The 24,928-nt window shown below is 37.5% G+C and overlaps 2 protein-coding genes across 2 annotated transcripts in view; one reads left to right on the top strand and one right to left on the bottom strand.

Moving 5' to 3' along the window:
* The first annotated feature begins 1,656 nt into the window (after window positions 1-1,656).
* serping1 (serpin peptidase inhibitor, clade G (C1 inhibitor), member 1) lies at window positions 1,657-7,452 on the top strand. Its single transcript, XM_041983484.1, has 11 exons — window positions 1,657-1,776; window positions 2,076-2,123; window positions 2,267-2,375; window positions 2,489-2,656; window positions 2,780-3,079; window positions 3,232-3,447; window positions 5,117-5,260; window positions 5,386-5,589; window positions 5,676-5,815; window positions 6,654-6,876; window positions 7,017-7,452. Exons 2-11 carry the CDS (start codon window positions 2,076-2,078, stop codon window positions 7,262-7,264), a joined length of 1,800 nt encoding a protein of 599 aa, XP_041839418.1. The 5' UTR covers window positions 1,657-1,776; the 3' UTR covers window positions 7,265-7,452.
* doc2d (double C2-like domains, delta) overlaps window positions 7,345-24,928 on the bottom strand; it is a 53,884-nt gene continuing 36,300 nt past the window's right edge. The window contains exons 9-11 of the mRNA XM_041983485.1: window positions 20,606-20,687; window positions 20,259-20,355; window positions 7,345-10,314 (exon numbers count right to left, since the gene is read on the bottom strand). Of these exons, the coding sequence (XP_041839419.1) occupies window positions 10,175-10,314; window positions 20,259-20,355; window positions 20,606-20,687 (319 nt within the window). The 3' untranslated portion in view covers window positions 7,345-10,174. The remainder of the gene's footprint in view (window positions 10,315-20,258; window positions 20,356-20,605; window positions 20,688-24,928) is intronic.

Here is a 24,928-nt window from a genome sequence, read left to right on the forward strand (position 1 = left end):
AGTGATTATCAAACTTTGTTGAAACAAGAAGAACGGCAGAAATACGATCGCAACAACCAATCTTATTCTTAAATTAATTATAAATTAGAAAAAAAAAAACCTGAAAAACTTAAGACTGAACAAGACGCGAACAAGTTAAGTACAATTATTCATTATGAAGTACAGTAGATGGCGGAGTTTTAGTTATCAGAGACTTTTAAGAAAGCATCGTTAGTAGTTATATCTGCAAAGTATTAAACTTTACTAACTTTCCTACTTAAGTGAAACGACAGAATTCAGGTTTTACAGGTGATGGAAGTATGGTGGCTTCAGATCAGACTATCTATCTATCTATCTATCTATCTATCTATCTATCTATCTATCTATCTATCTATCTATCTATCTATCTATCTATCTATCTATCTATCTATCTATCTATCTATCTATCCATCCATCCATCCGTCCATCCGTCCGTCCGTCCGTCCATCCGTCCATCCATCCATCCATCCATCCATCCATCTATCTATCGCAGGGAAATATCCCACTGAGTTAGAGATGTTTCTAATGCTGAATAATCTGTTTGACTGACTGGTGATTTTTCAGAACTTGCTTTCCTACAATTTAAATTCACAGGATAGGCAAAAGAAGTATGTAATACACTATATTATCATTATCATATCATTATAGTTTGACATGATACAGTCAACTTTAAATCTTCTAAAACACTATTTACACTCTAAGGAAAATTTTACCTAAGTACTTTATGAATACATTCAAAGGGTTTTTGATTAATTATTTGCTTATTTTGACTTTACGTACCTTAGAATACACCAAACTCCAAAAAGAAAAAAAAAAGAAAACAAATCACCCCTACACTTGCAGAATAAAATATATCATTCATTTAAATGTTAAAGGTTCATTTAGAACTCTAAAACTCCATTAAATCAGTTCATTTTGTGACTCCACAGTTGATGCTGCCATCTGACTGGGTACCCTTAAAAACCAAGAAATAAATTAAATCACTTAGAAGGCTTTTAAAATTCAAACTGGGAATTGGCTCCTTTTTTTTCTTCCCTTAGCTGATACATTTATTCATATTTCTAATAGTTATGGTGACATTTTAAAATAAAATATATGCTTTAAACCCTATTAGAAATACAGTATGTCACGTTTTCTGATTAAGAAAATATGAAAATTAAGATGAAAAGTATCTCACTTTAAAGGAAATGATTTACTGAAACACTGAAAGTTATTCAGAAAAGCAACACACTTGTTTTCTTCTAGTTAATTCAAATGTGGTTTTTATTCTTCTACCACTACATTCTTGTGTCTGCATCCACACAGCCTTTGGCAAAACGTCATTATGTAAAACACTTCAGGCAAAAACATTTTACTATGCAAACTGAAATAGCCCAACTGCTTATCTACCCCAAATAACAACAACTAAGTTTCACTTATCATGACTGAATATGCATGATAGTCAATTTATAACACACTATCAGAAGTAATGAGATATTTCAGTTTTACAGCAAGATGTGAAATAAATTAATAAAAAAAAAGGATTCATCATTCTCTTTAGTATCTGTTGCCAACATGTGAAATCATGTGATTTCCAGCAAGTCAGAAGACCTGCATTAAGCAAATAAACATAGCTAAACCAACAAATGACTGATCAGTGATTGTCAGTCGCAATTCAGAGGAGCAGAGAGCCAGAGGGGTTGAATGAAATGAGCAGAGGTTGGATGAGGGAGAAGCATTGCTGGTAAAAAATTGAACACTTGGATATCTACAGCAGTTGTAAGTTTAGTTTTTCTTTTTCAAAAATGATTCAGTGAACAAAAGAAATGTATTGCATAAAGTTTAATGACTATCACTATGCATATTAGTATATATATTTTTATTCATTTTATGGGGTTAATCTCTGATAAAAATGTGATCTATGTGACAGACAGCATGGGTGAAGGATCATGTTGAAAAAGATTTTAATGGTGGAAGATATCACTGCTTCACAGGTTGCGCCATATATTGATCTTCCCTCCGGCTCGGTGCCATATTAATTCTGAAATCCTCCCCTTTTCATCTAATTCCCTTTACAGATGAGACAACAAGCCACAGTTTTCCTCTTGCTGCAGCTCATGTTTGAGGTAAACCTGATGAATCCAGATGAGTCTGTGTATTTTATCTCTTTTTTGCTGTGCCAAAGCAGATTCTTTGTACTTAAATTGCGTCCTCTTTAATTAGTTTACTATTAATCTGATGTTTGATTATTTTTGTTCCTTCGCTTCAGCTTTCGTCATGCACACTTATTCGGATGATAAGTGGTTCGGCTGTGGAGTTGCCCTGTTTTCCTTCTCAAACCGATTTCACTGGAGAGGATATCACTTGGAAATTCAATGGTCTCACTGTGTTTCTGTTTTAGATTTATTTCAAATGACTCTCCTTCTATAACACCATTCAGTTTTTACACCTTCGCTTTACTTGTGTTTTTTCTTTACTTTGATAATTACAGGAAATGAAATAAGTCCTACAGCTCTGTCATCTGGCTCAGCCAAAATTATCAAAAATGGCTTGTACCTCTCTATATCCCCTGTAACTTTTGCCAGTCAGGGTGAGTATATGTGTTTGGCAAAGTGGAACGAAAATGAGGTGATACGAAGATATAACATCACAGTTGATGGTGAGACATATTTTCCTCTGATAAATATATACATTGTTAATTTAACTTGAGGAAAATTTCAAATTCTTAACAAACTGTTTGAAACTGAAAACATTTGAAGACTAAAGATGTCTTTTTCTGCAGGATTGTTCAGCTATACGGTTGTGGCGACTGAAGGCTCCACTGTGAACCTCCCGTGCTATTTCCCGTCCTCTAACCAAGTCATGGCCAATGCACTGTGGTTCAAAGAGACAGGTGCCAGTCAGAGATCACAGTTGAAGCTTGAAGATGACTTTACAGGTGACAAGAAACTGGATCTGCTCTATCCCATGGACAACGATCAGACCATCATACTCAGACGTGTAGTTGTGGAGGATGCTGGAGTTTACAGCTGTGAATCTGCAGAGGGGCAGATACTCAGCACTGGATATCTTATCGTAGCAGGTAGTTTTGTTAAAAAATGGATGTTGGATATTTTTACATGAGAACTCATGCAAGGATTACAATTTACAGTAAATAAATAAAGCTATAAAAAATAAAAATGTGGGTCTATCCATTGTCTATGTTTCTTAATTATCTATTCAACTTTATTCCAGCTGCTCCTGCTTCACCCCCTCTCCTTTGCAATGACACCAGCAAAGAGTGGGAGCCCTGCCAGGACGAAAACAGCCGCACAGCTGAAACCGTACTGCAAGAGTCCCTTACAGAGTTTTCCATGAAGGTGTATTCTCACCTCAGAGAAATAAATCCCTCTTCAAACTTACTCTTCTCTCCCATCAGCATCAGTGGGGTGCTTTCTCATTTGTTGTTAGGTAGGCAAAATTGAACAAGTTTATTATTTATTTCCAACATTCAGAAATTTGTTGAAAATGTTTGCATTATTATTATTATTATTATTATTATTATTATTATTATTATTATTATTATTATTATTGGGATGCAATGTGGGTCTGGCTGCTATAATTTTGGGTTCTGGGTTAGCTGGGTACTGGATCATCCTGCCCTTGGAAGGGACCCAGGGAATGAGGTTGCCTAACATTATTCTGGTTGCGGCCTGTCTCTGCCACTGTCTGTCCGGGCACAGGGCCGTCCCTGTGGTGGGCTGTCTAGGTTCTGTTCTCTGTGATGGCTGCTGGTTGGCCGATGCTTGGGGCCCTCTTGGTCTGCGTCTGATCCTTGGAGAGGGCGCGGCTGCATTTGCATGACCATTCAAAACAGCTCACCCCTAATATTTGTGGCTGTTGTGGTGTTTATGGTTTTTACAGTTTTTCTTCTCACAGGTGCTCCTGTTGATTGTTGTGCTTTCTTAGAAGACTTTAGGGTGTTTACTGTTTCTTTACAGGTGTAAATAGTTTCTCTGTTTAGCTCTGATTGCAGTTGTTGTGGTTTGTTTTTGTTTTGTTCTCCCTTTTTCTATTCTTTCTCTTCCTATTTTTCCTCTATCCACCTTTTTTCTTCTGCTGTTTCTCCTGTCTTGTCCAGTGGTTATAAGCAAAAACATATCATAACATAATAACAAATATTAACGTTTAAGATTCAAGGGGAGCCCCATATCCAAAAGGCTCCTCTTGGCTAAGTAAATTAGTTCAGCACAATGTGGCAGCAAAGTGTTTGTGTTGTGTGTTAAACCTAGTCAAATTAGACTTCTCATTATTTAAAAGATAAATGTTTGCAGTGGAACTACTCAGCAAAGGTGATCCAGCTGACATCAGTTTCAAAAGAAAATACACACAGGCTGTTTTTTCATTAAACATGTGCATTTCTCTAGTGATTCATTTTCATTTAATCATACATACAGCAATTGTTATGATGCCAAATATGTCAGTGAAAATGGTGTCAGATTTACACTAACAGAAAATGAACTGCATCTACTGCCATATACGTATTATTTATTTAATCTGGAAAGCCCATCATCTTCAACAAGACACTACAAGAGTTTTTGATCAGACGCAAACTAATAGATACCTGGACATGTCCCCAGGGATATCTAGATTTCTACCAAATAAATGTACCAGAGAATTCAGAGAAACATTTCCCTGATAATTGTGTATTTAAAGACAGCATCTAAACTCAACACCTATTACCATAAACACCCAGTAAGTGTATTTTGGACTTCCTAACAATCTAATAGAAAATTAAAGCAAAATAACTAGAAGTCTAAAATCAATTGTGCTGTCTTGTAATGTCACATTTCAAAGTAAATCCAAACTAGTTCAATTTTTTTTTCATCTTTTGTCGGAGCACGTATGTTTAGGACAACGTGTTGCATGTCAAATTTCAGAAACCGAGTATGACCTAGAGATGGAATAATTAATAACAACAAAAGTATTACTAAACAGAAACTTTGCACAAGATCATTGCTCAGAAAAGTCACATACGATTCATGTGCTTACATGTTAGACACACTTTGCAGCTTTCCATAGCAACTTGAAGTACAATATCTTTATTATGATGTGTTTACTGACTGTTATGTACTTTCAGGTGCACGTAATGAGACCCGCAGAGCCATTGAAAGAGCTGTCTCTGTGCCGCATGACTTCCACTGTGTTCATGTCCAGATGAAGAAGCTGAGAGAGAAGATGAGCCACTCCTTGCAGATGGCTTCTCAGATGTACTATAACCCTGGTACTACTGCTGTGCACAAAATGACTTATCTATAAAGATACAAATCACTAGTAAGACTGTTTTAGAATATCAGACAGAGCTTGGTTATTTCTATATCACTGGGATTTCTCTTTTGTCTTCCTCAGAATTGAATCTAAGCAAGTACTTTACTAACCAGTCCATTCAGTACTATGAAGCAGAACCCACGAAACTGCTGGAATCCAGTGATGAAAATGCCCAGATGATAAACAGCTGGGTGGCAAATAAGACCAAAAACAAAATCACGCATTTGGTTGACTCTGTACCAACCAGCACACAGCTGATCCTGCTCAATGCTGTCTCCTTTAGTGGTCAGTAAAGTGTGTATTTTTGCACAGTTATGCATATGCACATTTGAATACAGCCACTGATGTACTTGTATGTACTTGTGTTTCAGGTGAGTGGAAGTTCAAGTTTGAGATAAAATCAAGGAAAGGTTATTTCACAAAACTGGATGGGGATCTAGTTTCTGTGCCGATCCTCTACCATGAAAAATACATGGCAGTTGTTATGCATAGTGTTGAGCTAAAGGCACAGGTAAGCAGCAGTCAATGCAAGCCACCATCACACAGACACTCCTTCACATTCACACTAACATACTGTGGATGTTATGAAACACTACAACCCCAGTTCCTAACATGTTAGGACGTTTGAATAAATTCAAATGTAATGATTCACCAACCTTGTAAATCAACATTTCATTCACAACAGAGCATAGATAACATAATATACAGTCAGTGAGACATTTAATCATCTACTCAGATCATCTAGAATTTGATGGCAGCAACACAACTTAGAAAAGTTGCAGGTTGTGTTTACCACAGTGAAGCGTCTCCCTTCTTTAAGAACAACATATAAACATCAGGCAGCTGAGGAAACCTGTCTTTTGACATTGTGCCTTTGCAGATGTGCAGGTTGACAGTTTCATAGCCACCAGTGCAACACATGCTGTTGTAGACGTAGGTTTTTGAACTGAGTGCTGAAAAAAATCCAGATGCTTCCTCTGCTCCTTTGTATAGAGGGCACAATGTTCAGGATTTCCCCCCAAAATAACAAATTTCTTTTTGTCTAGTTAGTTTTAACCTTCATTTGTAGAAGGTACAAAGACAGTGATTTCAGTGTCTTTATTGTAGTGCCAATACACAGTGACCTGGTGAAAGTCAGAATCCAACATTAATGTCTATATATATATATCTGAATTTAATAACATTTTCAGATTGTTTTTCATAAATAAAACTAATGCACTACAAACATTAAGTAAATGTGTTGATGCCCTTATTTTACCAAAATGTAAGCAGAGGGGTTATCTCAGTTTCTACCCATTGTGTCAAAGCTTTCCTCTACAAAAACATCTGGGTTTTTATTGTGCTAACAGGTGGCAAAGTTTGCGCTCACAGGTGACAGCAGTCTGTACATTTTGCTGCCTCTCAACAACAAAGCGACCGCCCTGCAGCAGGTGGAGGAGAAGATGACAGACACAGCCGTCCGTCAAATGATACAGCAAATGAAAGCAGTCAATTCTCATCCTACTGAAGTCACTCTGCCCAAAATCACACTGGATGATGAGCCAAACATTAACATTCTCATGAAGAAATTAGGTTTGTTATTCTTAAAATGTTCCTTTCTGCCTGTCAGACTTAAATTTGGCTGACAACACTTTCAGCATTTCTGCATTTGTTCTTTGACTTCTCTGCATCTGATCCATGAAATTGGTTGCCCTCCCTTCTCTCCCACTCAGGTCTGTCATTGCTCTTCGAAGGTGCCAGTCTTTGCGGCCTCTACACTGAGCAGAGGGTGGTGCTGGATGATGCCAGACACAAAGCTGTCCTTGTTCTGACCAAACAAGGAGTCGAGGCTGCCGCTGCCACCTCTCTGTCATTCTCTCGCTCCTACCCTTCCTTCTCTGCCCTGCGGCCTTTTGTTTTGCTGCTGTGGAATGACCGGGCTAATGTGCCGATGTTTGTTGGCAGGGTTACTGACCCGTAAAAGGAAGAATGAAAGAAAGGAAAAGAGATGTAACAGAGGGAAATAAGCTGAACATATATAATTATGAGAGCTTCTTTTTCAGCAAGATAAGAAGGATAATAAATGTTGTATGATGTAGAAAGTGATAAGTAATACTTACATAAACATACATCCAAGCTTGGATTTTGACAAATAAACACATAAGTGCATCACACATGCTGCCAGTGTTTTGTTTTTTCTGAGGAATTAAGCTTGACATAGATCACATGTTCAAAGGAGGACAGACAACCACTGAAATAGCTTCAATTTATTTTATGAAGAAGTTACACAAACCCACCACAGGATGGCAGCCATACTGTGGTATAGACATTGACAGTGAATACACAGGGACTGCAATCATGACTTTCCCTCTCATTCTTACGTCAGCCCTCCTGCATCATTACCACTGATACTCATTTAAGGAAGACAAGTGTCAAAGTCTGTGACCGTAAAGGTTTTGTTTGTTAAAGCAAGGACTTGCTTGGTAAAGCACAGCAACTGAGCAAAAATACCCTGAATTGTCGTATTCACAAACAAACAAATACACATTGACTGGATGGTGTAGACTGTAAACACATCAGTATTCAGAATGATCAGCTAAGGCTGCACTCTATTATGCGAGCTGATGGTGATTGCTAAACATGCAGCTGTATTGTAGATAAGCGATTACATAAGCAAAGCGAGGTCAATAGACAAGAGTCAGAAAAATCTGTGACTGTAAACAACAGATCCAGAGACAGAAATAAGCAATCAACTGGCCAGAAATGTGAACCCTATTAGATCGCTGTCACTGAGCATGTGCACAAACAAAGCACAGAATATTCCCAGAAATAGCATGATTGTGTTTTGGTTTGATTATCTTACTGCTGACCTGGTGGGACTTTTAATGTGCATAGCCAAAGTACAGAACAACTCCCCCATTCTTTCTTAGATCTAAATAGAAATGTGTTTATGTCTTCTAAGCTTTTATAACTCTGAAGCCCTTTTTGGGATAACTCAACCCAACACTAAGGGATCCATGTTTTTTCCAGCCAACATCACAAGGTTGTTAAAGTTAGAAAAGCCCTGGGGGCCACTGACTGACTGTAGGTGTGCTTTGTGTGACAATAGCTGTCTGATAAATAAAACTGGGGAGGGAATTTGATATCCTGGTAGGCATTCAAAGAATGCAGGAACAATTTTTATGAAACATTATTATGCAAATATATGCAGGGAGCTGCATTACATATGTAGGTTAGTGTCTGGATTGTGGTCTGTGAGAATTCCCTGTTACTTTCTGCAAATGAGTGTCTGTATTGGGTGCAGTTTCTTTTTACTATCTCAAGTTCAACTGTAAGAAGGGGCTCTGCTCTGTATGTCTGCATTTTTGCACAGATTATTTCAGCAGGAAATCATGCATTAGACCTAAAGGGACATGGCCAAGTTTCTTGTCCAGAGGATAAAATATTTGCTACAAATATCTGAAAGCTTATTGGTAATGAGATAAACACAGCACTGACTTCCTCTGATGGTTGACACACGATTAAAATCTCCTTTACTTATCCCTTTAGAAGCTCATGAGGAGAGCATGCATTGGTGGTTAAAGGGAGTTTTTCATGCATTGGGCTGCTCTGTCCACAGATATCCAACAACCAGACCAATCAAATTCATCTTTTATAAATAATAATAATAATAAAAATGTACATCATTGCTTTGCCTAAACAAAATGTTGCATCATCTGTGTTTCTACTGGAGCAGAATCGGAGTCACTGATACACTGTAAATTCTCTTTAATCCAACTGGAATCTTGTTTCATTGATGCTGCAACAAAGTAAAGGTACAAGCAATACATCCAAAAGCAATATCTGTTCTGCATGCTGCGAACACGTCTTCAGCTTTTCATCAAGAAAGTCAAAAGGAGCAGTCAGATATTAAGTTTCAGGATCTTCCAGTCTTAAAAGTTGCCCTATGACTGCCTGGCAGGAGGAGTGAGAGATGGCAAAAGTGGGTGGCACCATAGTGCTGAGGCCTGTGGTGCTTGCAGAGGATTTCTCCACTGAATGAACCTTGTCTATCGTCAATTTTTTTTCACATCTCAGTGCTTCTAAAGTTGAATTTTTATAGAAACTTTGAAATCTGAGGGGATGAAGAGAATACAGAGGAATACATATTGCACATACAAACAATTTAGGCACTCATATTGTCATAACCTCCAAACACACAGACACTCATGCACACACACATATGCAGATACATTACTGCCTGACATGAAGGCGGTAGAACATACCACTGCCACTGACAGACAATGAAATGGCGCAACACTGAAAAGGTAAAGGTACAAATCCACCAAATGGATCATTTTGTGCTTTACAGTATAATATGGTGTGTTATTTTGCATCAGAACAGCCACTAAAATAGAGACTTCTCAACCACATTCCCGCTTCTCTAATTATGTACCACGTTATGAGTCACAAAGGTGTACATACAGCTGGGCACTTTCACTGAATGACTTTTGAATATCTTAGCCTCAAATCTCTTCTTCACTGAGTGTTAATTTGAATGAGTATGAGCAACTTCCACTGTACAGTGAGGTCTAAGCACAATTTTGTGAGTACTGTTTTGTTACGTCAACAATTTAATGAGGACATCATTACAATTTGGTTCACCTTGAAAAAAATGTATTCAGATTACACCGTAATACCATCACTAATATTAGTATGAGTATATACTAATACTTTGTGCTGCATTTAGTAGCAATAAATGACAGATTTCATTTTCAGCATAACTGTTATTGCATGTTTTCTCCTTTGTTGAGATCACTGCTGTTCTTGGACTCTCATCAGCCACTGCTCAGTGAGATAAATGTGTACGTGTGTGTGTTGTGTGTGTGTCTGATTGAATGTCTTGTGCCATCTAGTCTGGCTTGTCGCTGCTCGGGGCTCCTTGCTGCGTGAGCGTATGCCAATATTCGACTTTTTTCCCTTTGTTTTTGAGACACTCGAACCAGTGTCTGAGTCTTTGTCCGCTTGCATTGATGCCCAGCTCCACTCCGCCTGCAAACAGAGAGGAAGATGCAGAAACAGAGGGGAGTCAAGAGATGATGGGAAATTGTTGGTTTGGGGGTGGGATGAAATAAACAAATAACTGAAAGCAGAGGAAAACAGTGAAATCCAGCTGCAGTAGACGAAGATTACTTGAGAAAAAATACAAGTGTAAACATAAAAAAATGATAGAAATACACTATTGCAAGGAGAATTTATACTTGTTAATTGGTAGAAATTGACTAATCTTAGACCCGTGTCAGGGATTAATTGTTCTGCTCTGATTTATTGTTTACACACAGGAAAGTGGGACAGTAATGAGCAACACGATATGTCACCTGCCTGCGCGCAGCGAGGCATGTTCTGGGTGTGTATGTTACTTTTGGTTACCATGTGGGCTACCAGTGGCCACGCCTATGGCCAAGCTGTCTTCTGAAAACTAAAATTTAAAATTATAAAGAATAAATCCACTGCTGGGAGAATTGAGTTGCCAACACAGAGAAGTAGTCCTAATTTAAGGATGCAGCGTCAACATTATCATACCGTCCTCCAAATTTCACCATTGTCTAATCTCTCCTTGTCTTCTAGAATTACATATAACTCAATGCCATTTGGTAAATTAGACATTTCTCTGACTGACTGAATGCACAGTTTCCTCTTATTCAAAGATGAATACGGTTTATACGCCACATTTCCCCACAAAACTTATCACATTATAATGTGATAAATTTTAGCTTTTTAACCTTTTTTTAAAAAAATTTGGATGACAGATCTAAAGAGAAAAACATGGTGGTATCAATGGAGAACAACATATTGTACATTACATGGTGCGTTTACTTGCCCTTTGACATGTGAGGTTTACACGGGTTAAAATTAGTTTATATAGCTTAGCTTTTTGTGTGTGTGTGTGTGTGTGAAGGAGATTATTATGAGGTGTGTGTTTTTTTTTTAATTGCTATGTTATATACTTATACACTTTGGTTTTATTATGTAAAGCACTTTGTATTGCTGGTTCCATGAAAAGCATTTTACACATCAAGTTTGATTTGATTTCCATTGGCCACGGTTACATGGTGTTTTTTTTTTTTTTTTTTATTCAGAATTTATTATTTGGAAATAAATAATTCAGAATTAAAGTATTCTCCTTCGTGTTTACATGGAAATAGTCATTCCGAATTGAGGTTTACATGGACAACATGTTTAATTTGCATTATTCAACTCTGCTTCAGGTCTGCGGGTTGGGCAGGGTTCAGGTTGGACGGGACGCGGACGTAAGGTATTTACGTCTACCAGAAATAAACAAACTCCAGTTCCTGCTTCTTTTTGTTTCATCTACAACATGGAAGACCACATAACAAAAACATTTTCTCTGAATTTGATTCTAGTTTTGAAGCAGCAGCTCAGCACTAGCATACTACTTCACTTTGGTCAGCTGAAGTGGAGAAGGCAGATGGAGTACCGAACCATCACCATGACAGGACAAAGGAACGAGCATGCACAGAATGACCGGAATAGCGGAATGAACATATACATGATCGAGGAATTATTCAATTCGGATTTAAAATCAGAATAAACCAGCCACTTACTTTGGATTTAAGTTAAATTAGGAAAGGCCATTTTAATTAGGAGTGAGGTGTTTACAAGGTAATTTTTAAAAGGATTTAAACTTAATTCTGAATTAAAACTCTTGTGTAAACGTGGCCAATGAATATTTGTTAGAATTTGCTATTTCTTCCCCTGGAGGACAGGTTAGATTTTGTTTAGGGCTTCGGTGAGGTGGTGAAGCCCACGGTAAGACAACTGTCACATTGAGGTCATTACAAAGCCCTTTCCTTGGCTGTGGTATCACATGGAGCATAGGGCAGGATAAAGTAAAGGAAACATCCATGACAGCCATGAGCAAACAAGGCTTGATTGTTGATCTGCAGCTTATTGAAGCTTTGCACTGATCATTGCCAGGGAGGAGCCTTTGAGGCATTTAATAGCTAATAGCTTAAAGCCGGTCAAAACCTGTTGGTTGTTTGGATCGAATAGTAATGCACAGTGCTTTTGTCACCTCAGCTCCATGCCTCCACACCTCTACTAACACCTTTGAACAGAGATCGATGGAGTGCTCCAGCAAGCCTGCTGGCAGCTACTGACAAATGAATGTTCAGTCATTCCTACACTTGTTACAGGCCAGAGGAGGGATGAGGATCCAGGACACTAGGATATAGCACAGATGGAATTTAAATTCACACAAGCTACTATCACCTGCACAGGTTAAATTCTGTTCTCAGTCTGCTGATTTTATTAAGAAAATCCATTCTTTTGCAAATCTATCTAATTTCACTCAGTCAGAAGGCAAAAAAGTAATTGCGATGATTTAAGCTTCTAGGGAAAACAATACATTTAAAGGAAACAGTGTGTGATGGGCAAAGTTTGCAATGAATTACACAATCTTTAATTTGGATAATATTTGACAGTCTTGCAAGCATGAACAGATAATTTACCCCTTAATGCTTGAATTCTTTTTAATTTTCAAAAATACTAAATTAATTCAGGTTGATTGTTGTGTTTAAATATCGGGAAAATAAAAAAAAGGAAAAGTCTGGAACAAAATAAATTACAATTAAATATTGGATTGATTAATATGTTAATAAAGATTAAAAATAAATAAATAATGTAGACATATATGCAAAAATGAGAGTGAATGAACGCAAATAAAATAAACCAAACAGAATAAATAGACATAAAGAAATAAAATAAAGGCCAGAAGTGGTTTGATGGAAATTTGCAACCAGGCGTTAAAGGGTTAAAATATGCTGAAATGAAGTTCTTTCTCTTGAGCTTTACAGATTACCTTTTCCTTGCTGTGTAGGTGAGCAGCAGGATGTGAGTATAACTACATTAATGCCTCTGAATAACAGAAACCATCAAGAGGTGACCCTTGATACTTGAGTTACTTGACATGTAATTGTTAGAAAACTCGCTTTGGCTTGAGGATTTAAAGCAGAAAAGACTTAAAATTTAAGACTTGACCTGGTGGACCTATAAACAGAGATGAAAAACTCTTGCAGAACAGGCACATTGTGCAAACACACAAATAAGTTTTTTTTCTTTTTTGTAAAGTCTGAATTGTTTCAAGAAATGGGTCCCCACAAAGACACTAAAACGGCTTTAGGATGTATGCTAGGCTTCTAAGGCCCTGTTTACATGAATGTTTCCACACAAAATGCAAATATTGTTCCTTTATGTTTTAGAAAAAAATAAATAAATAGATTTACAGCGGAATGAAAGCTATGTCTGTGCAGAAGAAAACGCAAAAAAGACCAGTGTGCATGCCAGGCCTCTAGTGAGCAGTGAAACTTTGCATCGACACACCCAGGTGTCCACCATCCTCATAAGACAACAAAACACAACACAACAGAAACGTTACGTGTCAGCTGCTAGTTATCTGGTGAATGTAACCGATGCCGACTTCGCTGACAGCATAAATACTGTACCAGAAACAGGTTTTGCATCAACAGACCAAATAAATTAAAAAGATGTACAAACATGACACATAGGTCCACCATTGTTGTTGCTGTTTTTCTCGAGGGTTAAGCAGGGTCTGAGTCAGTGATGTGCAGTGACGTTTATGGTTGGTGAGGCACTGATTTACAATTGTAAGAACTGAAAAGAGCATCTTATTTCAATATTCATTCAACAGCATGCAACTACTGGTAATGCTTCTTTCCTATCAGCTTTCCTCTTTCAATTACACTCACACACCCACTGTTACTAACTCTTCAGTGAGAAAAGTAGCTACTGGCTATCCTAAAAGTCACTAGAAATTGCTAAATGACATCATCTAATGTGCATAATAGCCTGGTACATAATAATGGAGCTGCTGTGGAGAGGAATGTCATGGGAAAGGCAAAAATGGATGAAAAGACAAGCTAAAAATGTTTAAAAAGGCAAAACTAATAAAAAGAAAACAAATTCTTTGGTTAATATTTTCTTTTATTCTAGTTTAATTTTATTAAGTATAGGTTGTTTTCTAATTAGGAGGCTGCAACATTTCACAACACTTGTTTTCCTCCACACTCTTCATTAATAGACATTAATATCTGACGGTAAGCCAGCGCGGGACCAGCCAGCAGCTGCTTTGAATGTTTCATTTTCAGCCTGGTCATGAAACAGGTGATCATCTCCTGCTCTGAATGCAGCTGCTGCTGCTGCCAGAAGCTTCTTCTGATTGCTTTTGGACAGGAGAGGGGCCTGCACAGCAGCACCCACTCCTCATTGAGAAGAATAAACTATTTTCATATACGTCAGTCTACAAAAGTCCCCAATACCGAAAAAGTCACTAGATTTGTCACTAGTCCCTTTAAGCAAAACAAAACAAACAAACAAACAAACAAAAAGGTTGCCAAGATGGCAACACATTTACACACCGTGTTGGTGAGTGCCCAGTTTGTATTGGATGGCACAGTCAGAGCTGAGGCACAGCTCGCCCGTGCCTCCACCAGGTTTTTGCACTGGATTTGATCGGGAAACACTCAAATTTGGCGATTTTTACTTAATAAACTGTTAAAAACGTGTTCATACGAGTCATACTGAAAATGCATTTTTAACACAGATCAGTGGAAAATATTAATATTTATTGTATGTTTTTTGTCTTTATCATGCCTCCCCTGACCACACGTCACTGGTCTGAGTGCACAAGTGCAAGAATGCATGAAAGACGTCATTATCGCCAGTAGATTCTACTTTAAGTTTCCACTGACTGGACGCGCCTTGCGTTGTGAGAAACTTTTACTCTGGAGGCCGTTGCCAAATCTTCATGGTTTAATCCACCCAAAACTCTGTTACCGTATAAACAAGAGGCCAGAATCCAACAAAACTGTTAGTTGTTGAGTTTTTCTGTTTCACCATTGTGGTGTCTGAGGGCTTAAGTGGTGCCTATAAGACATTCTTTAATGTGCATAATCTGGTGGAATGTAAACAAGCATACGTAAGAGAATAGAAACTTCAGCTAAAGAGGGATATTTGTGTGGATTATGGATTTTTTTTTTTTTTTTTTAGATTAACTGTAAAAGCCATATCATGTTAGGTAGCATCTGCAACACGAATTAAAAACTACAATCTGACACTGTTGTAGTTGTTGGTAGGGTTTGCACATGCAGGTTAAGGCAGATGGGGGCTCTGGTGTCATTGGTGTCATTGTCATTAACTAAGCCAAGAACCGCTGACTGTATGACTGCAGATTTGGCAACTTTGGACTTTTTATTCCACCTATTATTATGTGACTGGATGAAATGCCTAACAAATTTGGGATGAGTATATTGGATTGGAATGATATAACTGCAAAAAATTATGTTGACGTCAGTTACTAAAATAAAAAGCATCTCCCTTTGGGTTCATCTTTAGTTTTATTTAATTGATTACGATGTTGATTTTGTTACAGGATCATCCATTGTAGTGGAATATCACTGGGGTACATTAAATCTCATCGTAAACTTTTGTATTTGTGGAATTATGGATGATAAAATATATATGCACAGTTGAGTCATGGTTTCCTGGGCAACAGTCCTGAGCTTGAAAAAAAAATGGACAGGTGTGCATGCAGGTTTTGCTCTGTAGTGGCTTGCATGTTATTACTTTGATGCCAAAGGACACTTTGTGTGCACGTTATGCTGATTCAGTAATGACTTTTTTCAAGAATACAAAAGCTATTGGTAAATTCTGTGGTTTATAAAAACTGTGGTAAATTAGTTTGTATCATATCATATCATAAAAGATATACAGATGCACTTCTAGTCAGTTAAGATTTTATCTTTCATAACTTGACTTGAATGATGTTTCTAGGTGAAAGCAGGCCTGAGCTGTGAGTTTCCAAAGTAGGTTGGGTTTTTGGATTATTTTGGCCAAATCCCATTCATTCCTGTGAGACAAAAAGTCACACTTTTTTGTGAATTACGAAAAACTGTTAGGACTTTTGTACAGCAAAAGTCAAAGCACACTATTCTTGATTGAGTCGCATTTTTTTTATATAAATTTTGTGGGGGTAGAATCGAAGCTGCGGGTGGAGTTAGATGCAAACTGATAGTCATGACAAACCTATAGTAACTGAGGTGTGCCTTGTGCTTACAGTACTGGCATCCATATCAGTATCCATACAAGTTAAAACAGCTTTAACCATGTAAGATCCCGATTTTAAAAAAATAAATTTGAAAAGCATGAATAAATTTCACCTGATAGATGTTGTTGTAGGAGCCCCCAGATGCATAAAATAATGTGTTTTACATTTTGTTTGTTTTTATTGTAATATTGCAACGCTGGGCCTAGCTGAATGCAAAATATCTGTACTTCGGCTCATACTGACTGAACAAATATAAACTATATTTAGGTTTTATTTGCAGGATTGATTGCTTATTTAGCCCCATAACAGGAAATATCCTGAATAATAATTACATAATAGTCTTTTTCTAATGAAAATATTTATTAACAAGAACACAGAATTATGATAATATCATTTACAAAACTTATTTACAACTTATATATTTCCTGAATAAATTTAGTGTCTTCCAGTCTACGCTCAGTTGCAGTGATGGTCCTGGTAACAGTTCTTTTCTTTAGAGAAGCACACATCATGACAGTTTCTGGACTGTCCTCTCTTTTTCTTCTCTATGAAGTGTCCAAATCGTGTCTTTAAGTACATCCACTGGGGGGGTGATCTGCTGACCTCTTGGCTGGGGGACTTGCACCACTTGAAAATGGTCTCTTCTGAGGATCCATAGTAGTACTTGATTTCAACATCTACTTAATTGCATTCCTGGTACGTGTTGATGGCCACCCTCTATTTGATGTCGTGTTACAAGCGAGGCATCTTTTCCATTTCATTGGTATTGGTGTTTATAGATGCTCCATTCTTTTGCAAGTTTTACTAATTTTAATTTCTTGACAGAGCCTCCGTTATGTCTGCTGTCACAAACTTCTGAAAGTAATCAAGGGGGGTCTGGAGCAAAAGCACATCATTGATGTCTGACCCAGTAAAATCAGTACTTGTGCTGGTGAAATCCTTTTTCAGCCAGTGATACCTGGGGCATGGTGTTTGTTTTTGGTCCAGGTTCAATGTCCACAACATCGGCTGGGCAGAGTTGGTTGGTAGTTTTCTTTGTTGAATTCATGCTCATCTGTCTTTGTCTCACTTGTATAGCTTGCATCCGACTCTATTTAAAAATCACTCTCTTTATTTTGGAGCAATCACATTCTGCAAAGTGAAGGACTGGTGGCATTCTGAGATGGAAAAAGTTAAAAATAGTAAATACATAAAGGGTTCAGGGCAGAAATTCAAATATTTTTTATGATAAATCATTTCAATGCAAATTATTCCTATGCACTTCAACACAATACTGTCTTGCATGTACTATTGTGCTTTCTACAAAAACAAACATGCACCCCCCCACTCACACCTTTCCTGAAACAATTCAGAATCTTCAGAGCCTTTTTTTTTGTTTTAATAATACAAGCAGCAATTTGGAAAAAAACAAAACAACACATAGTCAAAGATCATTTCTATGTATTTTTGTTTATTTGTTCTCTTTTTGATAAAACAAAACTGATTAAAGTAACCATACTGCCATAAATACCAGAAACAATGCATGTCTTTAAATACAGATTAAACTAATTTTAGTAAATTTTAAAACTAATTTAGAACTGATTTATAGTGAATGATGAAAGTCTTTATATTTCAAAGTTCTTTTTGTCCATGAGTGAACACAAGCAAAGTGCAATGTCCCCATGCAATGTGTCAGGGCACAGGCCATTTTAGCGACCACTCTACCTCTCAAACTAAAACTACGTTGCAGTATTGCAACGTAGATATAACAAGCTTTAGCCCATAAGAACCCGACGTGACATATTTGTCACATACAGTTTCTGAGACATTTTGCTTCAATTTATGGAATAAACTTTGCTCAAAATCTTGTTGAACACAATCTGATACTTTTCTTGTGTCCCCTAATAGATACCCAGAAGCAGAAAACCACATTATAATATTTTTAATATATCACATGGTAATAAATGGTAGGTACCCCCCCCCCCCCCCCCCCCCCCAAAAAAAATTTTTAATTTTTTTGTTACATTTTGTTAAAGGGCCAAATAAATACCTCATATTTAAAAAATTGGACCTTTCTTACCATTTTTTCATGGGTCGGGCCTTAACGGGTTAAATCAGATTTGATCAATGTTAACCAAAAAATCAGTGTTCTAGACATCATAATAAATACCCCCACAATTTTTTTTAGAAGTTTTACTTACTTGATTTTTAACAGAACCAGCTGAATAAAACAAAGAGATGAGCCTGATGAGAAGTTTACAGGTAGTGTGACGTCATGGGCAGATTACCGTGCCTGTAAACACATCTTCTGTCTATTAGCATTGTGAAGACAAACAATAAGAACCAATGAATACGTAAATGTTGTCTTGAATAAAAAGAAAGAAAAAAAAAACATTTGCAGATCTTTATTTTGGGTGGCTTAAAGTGATGTTGTAATATTTCAACTGTGGGTCTAATAAAATGTCAATATTCGACAACATGTAAATGAAACTCAGATGTGCTGATATCTTATGTGCCAAATACAGCAGTATGTCACTGTGTGACCTTAAAGATATGTGTTTCTGACTTGTTTTGATGGCACAGGAATGTTAATTTTTTTTACATTCCTGGAGCCGTTGTTACCCAGAAGTGTCCGGAGGCTGAGAAACCCAACTTGCAGCTTTAGGGTTCCAGCCTGGAACCACATGTTACAGCTGAGTTTTGGTTTATGCACTGCGTCACACACCAGCAACTACGTATCAAAACAATGACTGTTTTGATCATACATCATGGCTGATTCATCAAGCCAAGAGGACATTATTAGAGGAAGAGAGGAAAGGAAAGAGAGAAAAGTAAGAGACAAGACAAGAGTCAACACTGGACTGAGTTTTCTCCCTGGAGAGAGCTAGAGAACAGGTAGGATTCAAGATGGATGCTGAATTAGCCATCATTAGTGCTTCTTTAAGGTCAGTTGGCATTCTTGTGGACTAATGGTCCTCCAATTAGAGTTCAAACAGGTCAGTTTCTCCTTCTTGTATCTATAAAATCTCCCTTCTTCTTGCTTAACATCCTTTGTGATTCTGCTAAGCCTATTATGCTCCTCGTTATTGCCCTCATTCATAATGCACACTGGTGTCCTGTCCTCTTTATCAACTCCTTTTCGCCACTCTTCTATGTCTTGATGTCATTTTTCCCTCAGCTCTAATTACCCTAACTGGCAGGCTGCTGTAGCCAAACCTGTAATGATAACGGTCATGGGAAAGCTGTTATCTAGAGCTACATGTAATTCTGATGGCCTTTCTCCCTGCAGGGCTATAACTCACTGAGCTCATCTAAACAGTTAGTGTCTCTCTCCAACCCACACACCCTCTACTCCACACTAACATGCACTCACACACACACACACACACACAAATTAGTCAAAGTAAAAGGCTTTGATCTTAGGGCCTTCCAGCTCACAGGGTGGTAATCCATTCCCAGTATGTCTCCTCACTAGTTCTCCATCATTCCTTCAGCTCCTATGTGCTTCATTGCCATGATATACACACCAGGCCATGGCAAAGCTGTTTAGCAGTCTGATTAAGCTGCAACCATCTGATGTGCTAAATTCATGAAGGCTACAAATCCAGAGAGACACATCCTCCTTTTTGATTTCTTCCCTCCATTTCCTGTTCCATTCAAACTCTTTTTTTCCCACCAGTCAATCCCGGTAAGCATCATAATTACCCCTCATATCGTGGCTTTTTATCCCCCCCACTTTCTTCTCTCTCTCCACCCACACTCTGCCTGTTTTTTTATGTTTTCTGACGTAGGTCTTCTTTCATTTATACACATTCATATTCATTACTGATACCACCATCCTTCTCTCCTCTTCTCCTCTTTTACAGCCTACCTATGAAGTCGTTGCTCATTCCCAGGTCGTAGTCCCACACAGAGATCTCCAGGGTTTTCTTTGCCAGCTGGTCCAAGGATACTTCATATGAAAACTCCTGCACAGGTGGTGTACACAAGAGCATATTCATATAAATCAGTCAGAAATACAAGACTGAAAGGAGCCTGAATTTCTATGAAAACATGTCAGACTGAGACCGGGGCGCATGCCAGGGATGACACATTTTAAATGTGATTTTCAAAAGACATATTTTGCTCCAATCTGCTGATGATTTAGAGCTTGGAAGTAAAATCAAATAAATTGTCAAGTGTTTTGTAGTTATTTGTAGATCAAAAGAAAAATATTACCTCATTGAATTCAGGATTGAGAGTCTTTTTCTTCACAGAGGTCTTGTACTTTGACTTTTTCCCCATATCTGGCTGTAAGATGCTGAGAAAAAGAGAACAAAGAGAACAAGAGATTAAAAAAGAATGAGATTAACTTCAAATGCACACACAACCATAACATGAAAGAGTAAAATAAAAAGAATGAAACATCTTAAATTTACTATACACAGAAAATATTTAGTCTAAAAAAATTTCCAGTGTGTGTAAAGAAAACATGAACTCCGCCTCTACCGGGGTCGGAGGTCATGTTTTTATTAGCATTAGTTCGTTTGCTCTCTGAAAGCTTCTAGTTCAGTCTCAACTATTCTTTAAATATTTCTACAATTTTACTGAAATTTTTCCAAATGAAGAATTTGGAAATAATTAAAATGCTTTCACACAGTTGCTCCTTTACAAAGAGTAAAATCCTGTTGGCCTGCAAGACAAGATCGCAACAGATCTGGAGCAAACAAACATCTTCCAAACTGAAAGAGACAAAGAGCATAAAAGCTCCCAGACTTCTGAAATGAAAGGAGCTTTGAGCAAAGCAACAGACTTGGTCAATCTGCCAAACTGAGTAAACAACAACAAAGGATTCCGGTCAGGTAGGTAACAAAGAACCAGGCAGTCACAATGAATCAGATCCAGAGTTGTTTTGTGGAGCTGGAAACCCTTACAAAAGAGCAACCATCTGTACAACACTCTGCCAGTAAGGTCTTTACTGGCAACTGTCAGAAGCAATCCTTAAAAAAATAAAAAATAAACCTTTTCTGTGAAAAAAGAAAATCTTTTTCTAAAGTGTATAAAACCTCAAGCTGAGACATTTGTTTAAATAAGAAAAAACACCTAAAGGACATTGCAGTCTAAAATGTGGTTTCATGAGAGGTGACTGAAAGTTGTGGAGTGACTCAGAGTTGAATCTTTTACAGTATGCCATCTCCAAAGATACCTAAAAAACTGTGCTTAGTTAGGGAGCAGGGACTTCCAAAGCAAATGCAGATTATTTCCAAGAAGGCTTAAAGCTGTCATTGCTGAGGGTGTTGACTAAACAAAGCAATATGTGAAGTGGATATGTTATATAAATAAGATATTTCATTCTACCCTTTTAAAACCTTCACAGGTAGACTTGTGATTAAAAGGTGAACTTAAGGTTTTGCTTCCAGGTAATAGGTACACATTATTTCTTAAAATGTCCAACTTAATCTTTATTTGAACTCTTGTTGTAGTCTGTGGATGAATTTCCTAAGAGAGATACGGCTATGTATCATCAGATATAAATCATTTACACTGTAGATTATCTTTAAGCTGCTGTCACATAGGATGTGGTATACACTGTGTCTGCTGTGGGGGGAGTGTGCAGAGCCGGGGAGGAGAAAGCATCCAAGTTCAAAGCTAGCTGCCAGGCAAATAAAAAGATAAATAAGTAGAGTTCTTATTTTTCTTCTTTTTCTTTTTTGCAGCTGCAAACTTGGATCCTGGATATTTCTTTTAAGCCTTTAGAGGATTGTCCTGCCATTACTTTTGTCTGATGATGAGGACAAGAAGAAAATCAGCAACTAAGAGAGTTTAGATTCATGATGAGTTTTAAGCATTTTCATTCATCCTGGAGCTCTCCTGATTGGATGAGTTGAGATGTCATCTCAGAGTGCTTAACATATTTTCAGTCTCACCACAGTGTGCTTGGATTACATGCACAACTCTTCAGTATAACGCAGCATAGGGTTGTTTTCACATTAGCCAGGATTCACAAGGACTGATTTAAGGCTCAACACGCAACAAGATCAGACACAAAATTAGTCAGACGTTTTGATTGGCTGGGAGCCCCATGCTTCAAAATTTGAACTTTTATCATTATTTTAGGTGCAGGATATGCTAGCAAAGTGAATCAGTGGACCCAGAAGTCCAGGAAGTGTATATAGCAAATTTTAAACTACAGATCTATTTAGAATGTCTAATCAGCTTTTGTCACATAGTAAAATGCATGATTGCATCTTTATAAATGTTACAGAGAGCAGGAAGAGTTTATCTTTTAAGTTTTAGAACACTCATTTTTGGAGAAAAACATCTACTATCTCTCATGATACGGTGGCGATGAGGACCCAAGTGCAGGCTTAAGGAGGCGGGAGGCAGACCGGTGCAGGTAAAAGGTTTTAATAAAATAAAACTTAACTTACATAACAAAAGAGTCCAATGGCAAAAACTATAACATGGGACTGAAACGCGAAGACTAATAATACTTTACATGGACTACATCAACTAATGGTAAACAGTAGAAAATACACTGGCCAAGAAGAACTGAAACCAATGGATTTAAATAGACTGAAGGACAAACTAGACACAGGTAAGGTTAATGAGTAAATGAGCAGGAAGCAAAAAGCAACACAGAACTAAACATGACCCTAAATACCAAAAACCAAGAACATAAACCAAAAACAAAAATTGTGGTCATGACACTATCACACAGTATCATGTCCTGTTTCCCATAAAACATAAAAACATAAAAGCTATAAAAACATATTTTACTTGTGTTAATAATGGCATGAACTTTCTAGAACTGTTAGAATTTATGTTAAGACATTGCAATCAATAAACACTGTCTTCCCTGCTATATCATATGAAATTATGATAATTTCATAATGAAATATTGACCTCTGCATGACCATTGACTTCTGTTCCCTTTCTACACCATTCATGATCACTCCTCTGCTGTTTCACTACTTTACTCATCCCTGGTCCCCCCACCAGCAGGTGTCTGTTTCAGTGTAAACCAAGACAAATGTACTGGGAATGCAAACAGTTCTTATGACATTATCCAGGCCCTCTTGACCTCTGTCACTGCTGTCCCATAAAAATTAATAATTAAATAAGATAAAAAAAAAAAAAAAAAAAAAACCGAAACATGGCTTGTGCAGTTCCACAGTTGCAAGACTCCCTAAAACCACAATTTTTTCTTGATTTGACCCACACTGGGAGATCTAAGATCCATTGAAATACAAATATGTCAAATCTGACCCGAAACAGCCTTAGTGTGCAAAAATGTGTAGCACCAACAACAAAGTACAGAATTTGAATTCTGAGTATTTTGTGTCTTTTTAGGAAAAGTCAGTAGATTTAGATGTTTAAGGTATTTTCACTGCTGTCAATTGTCAAAACGGGTCAAATTCGACCTGAACAGTATGTAATGGTTAACCCATTGCTAGGTACTATAAAACTATTACAAGTTTACTTCTTATACTCATTCCCAAACACATGAATCTGCCTCCAATTAGGAGCAACCTGAGATTGAGTATCTTGCTCCAGGACATCCCACATTTACATCTGCACTGCTTAATTACCACCACCATTGTTGTAATTGGCAATCAGCACAGAAAAAAACCCAAAAAAAAAACAAACAAAACAAACAAACAAAAAAAAAAAACAGAAAACCTACAACAGGTTTATATAATATAACTTTAAACTCCTGTTAGTATCAGTAACAGAAGAACCTTCGTTGTTTCTAAGATCAAAGTTATCCTTGTATGAATTTTTCTTCATGTCTTTTCCTACTGCGGCAGTGAACCTTGCTGAATATCAAAATCAGAGAAAATGAGAAAGTTTGCAAAATGCCTTCATGAGATAATTATGACCTAGAAGTCCTTTTAACAAAGGCAGGGACGGCGAGGGAAACAGAGAGACTGTAGACCACAGCAAGATCATAATCATGCAGAGGTTGCTGGAGTACACGCTCCAGCGAATAGGCAACAGAAGGATTGCCGAAGGGCATTAGGAGTCATCATCAGCATAAATTCCAAGTCAAGATGTTCAGTTGATGAGATATCTCACTCTTACAGCCTCTCTCCTACCAGTGACAAATGCTGGCCTGACAGCTGATGCATGAGATGGGCTTGGCGGCTGTCACTGCAAAGCAGGAATTGGAGCAAGTCAAGGATTTAAGGACTGAGGTGGAGAAGGAAAAAGGAGGAGGATGGCAACATGATAGAAAGCCAGGTGGCCTAAGAAAGACTTGATCCACTTTATGTCGAATATAAGAGCTTAAAATGTCAATTTAGATTACGAGTTTTTTGTCATCAACTACAAAGAAATGTCCCCACAGGTTAATGGATAATAAAATGATTTGAATATTTTGATATTGTTGCTCAAAAAAGAAAAACTCTCCCCCTTCCCCCCGAGCCGAGTTCTTTTCAGCAGTCACATGTTCACATTTGGTCACAGTTATGTGAACGATAGCATCATAAAAGGTTATTTTCGGTGTGACTTCTTTCACAACAAACACATAAAACAAGAAATTTTGCAGAAATGCAGAAA

Source organism: Melanotaenia boesemani, chromosome 4 (assembly GCF_017639745.1).
Source record: "Melanotaenia boesemani isolate fMelBoe1 chromosome 4, fMelBoe1.pri, whole genome shotgun sequence".
NCBI classification, from domain to species: domain Eukaryota; kingdom Metazoa; phylum Chordata; class Actinopteri; order Atheriniformes; family Melanotaeniidae; genus Melanotaenia; species Melanotaenia boesemani.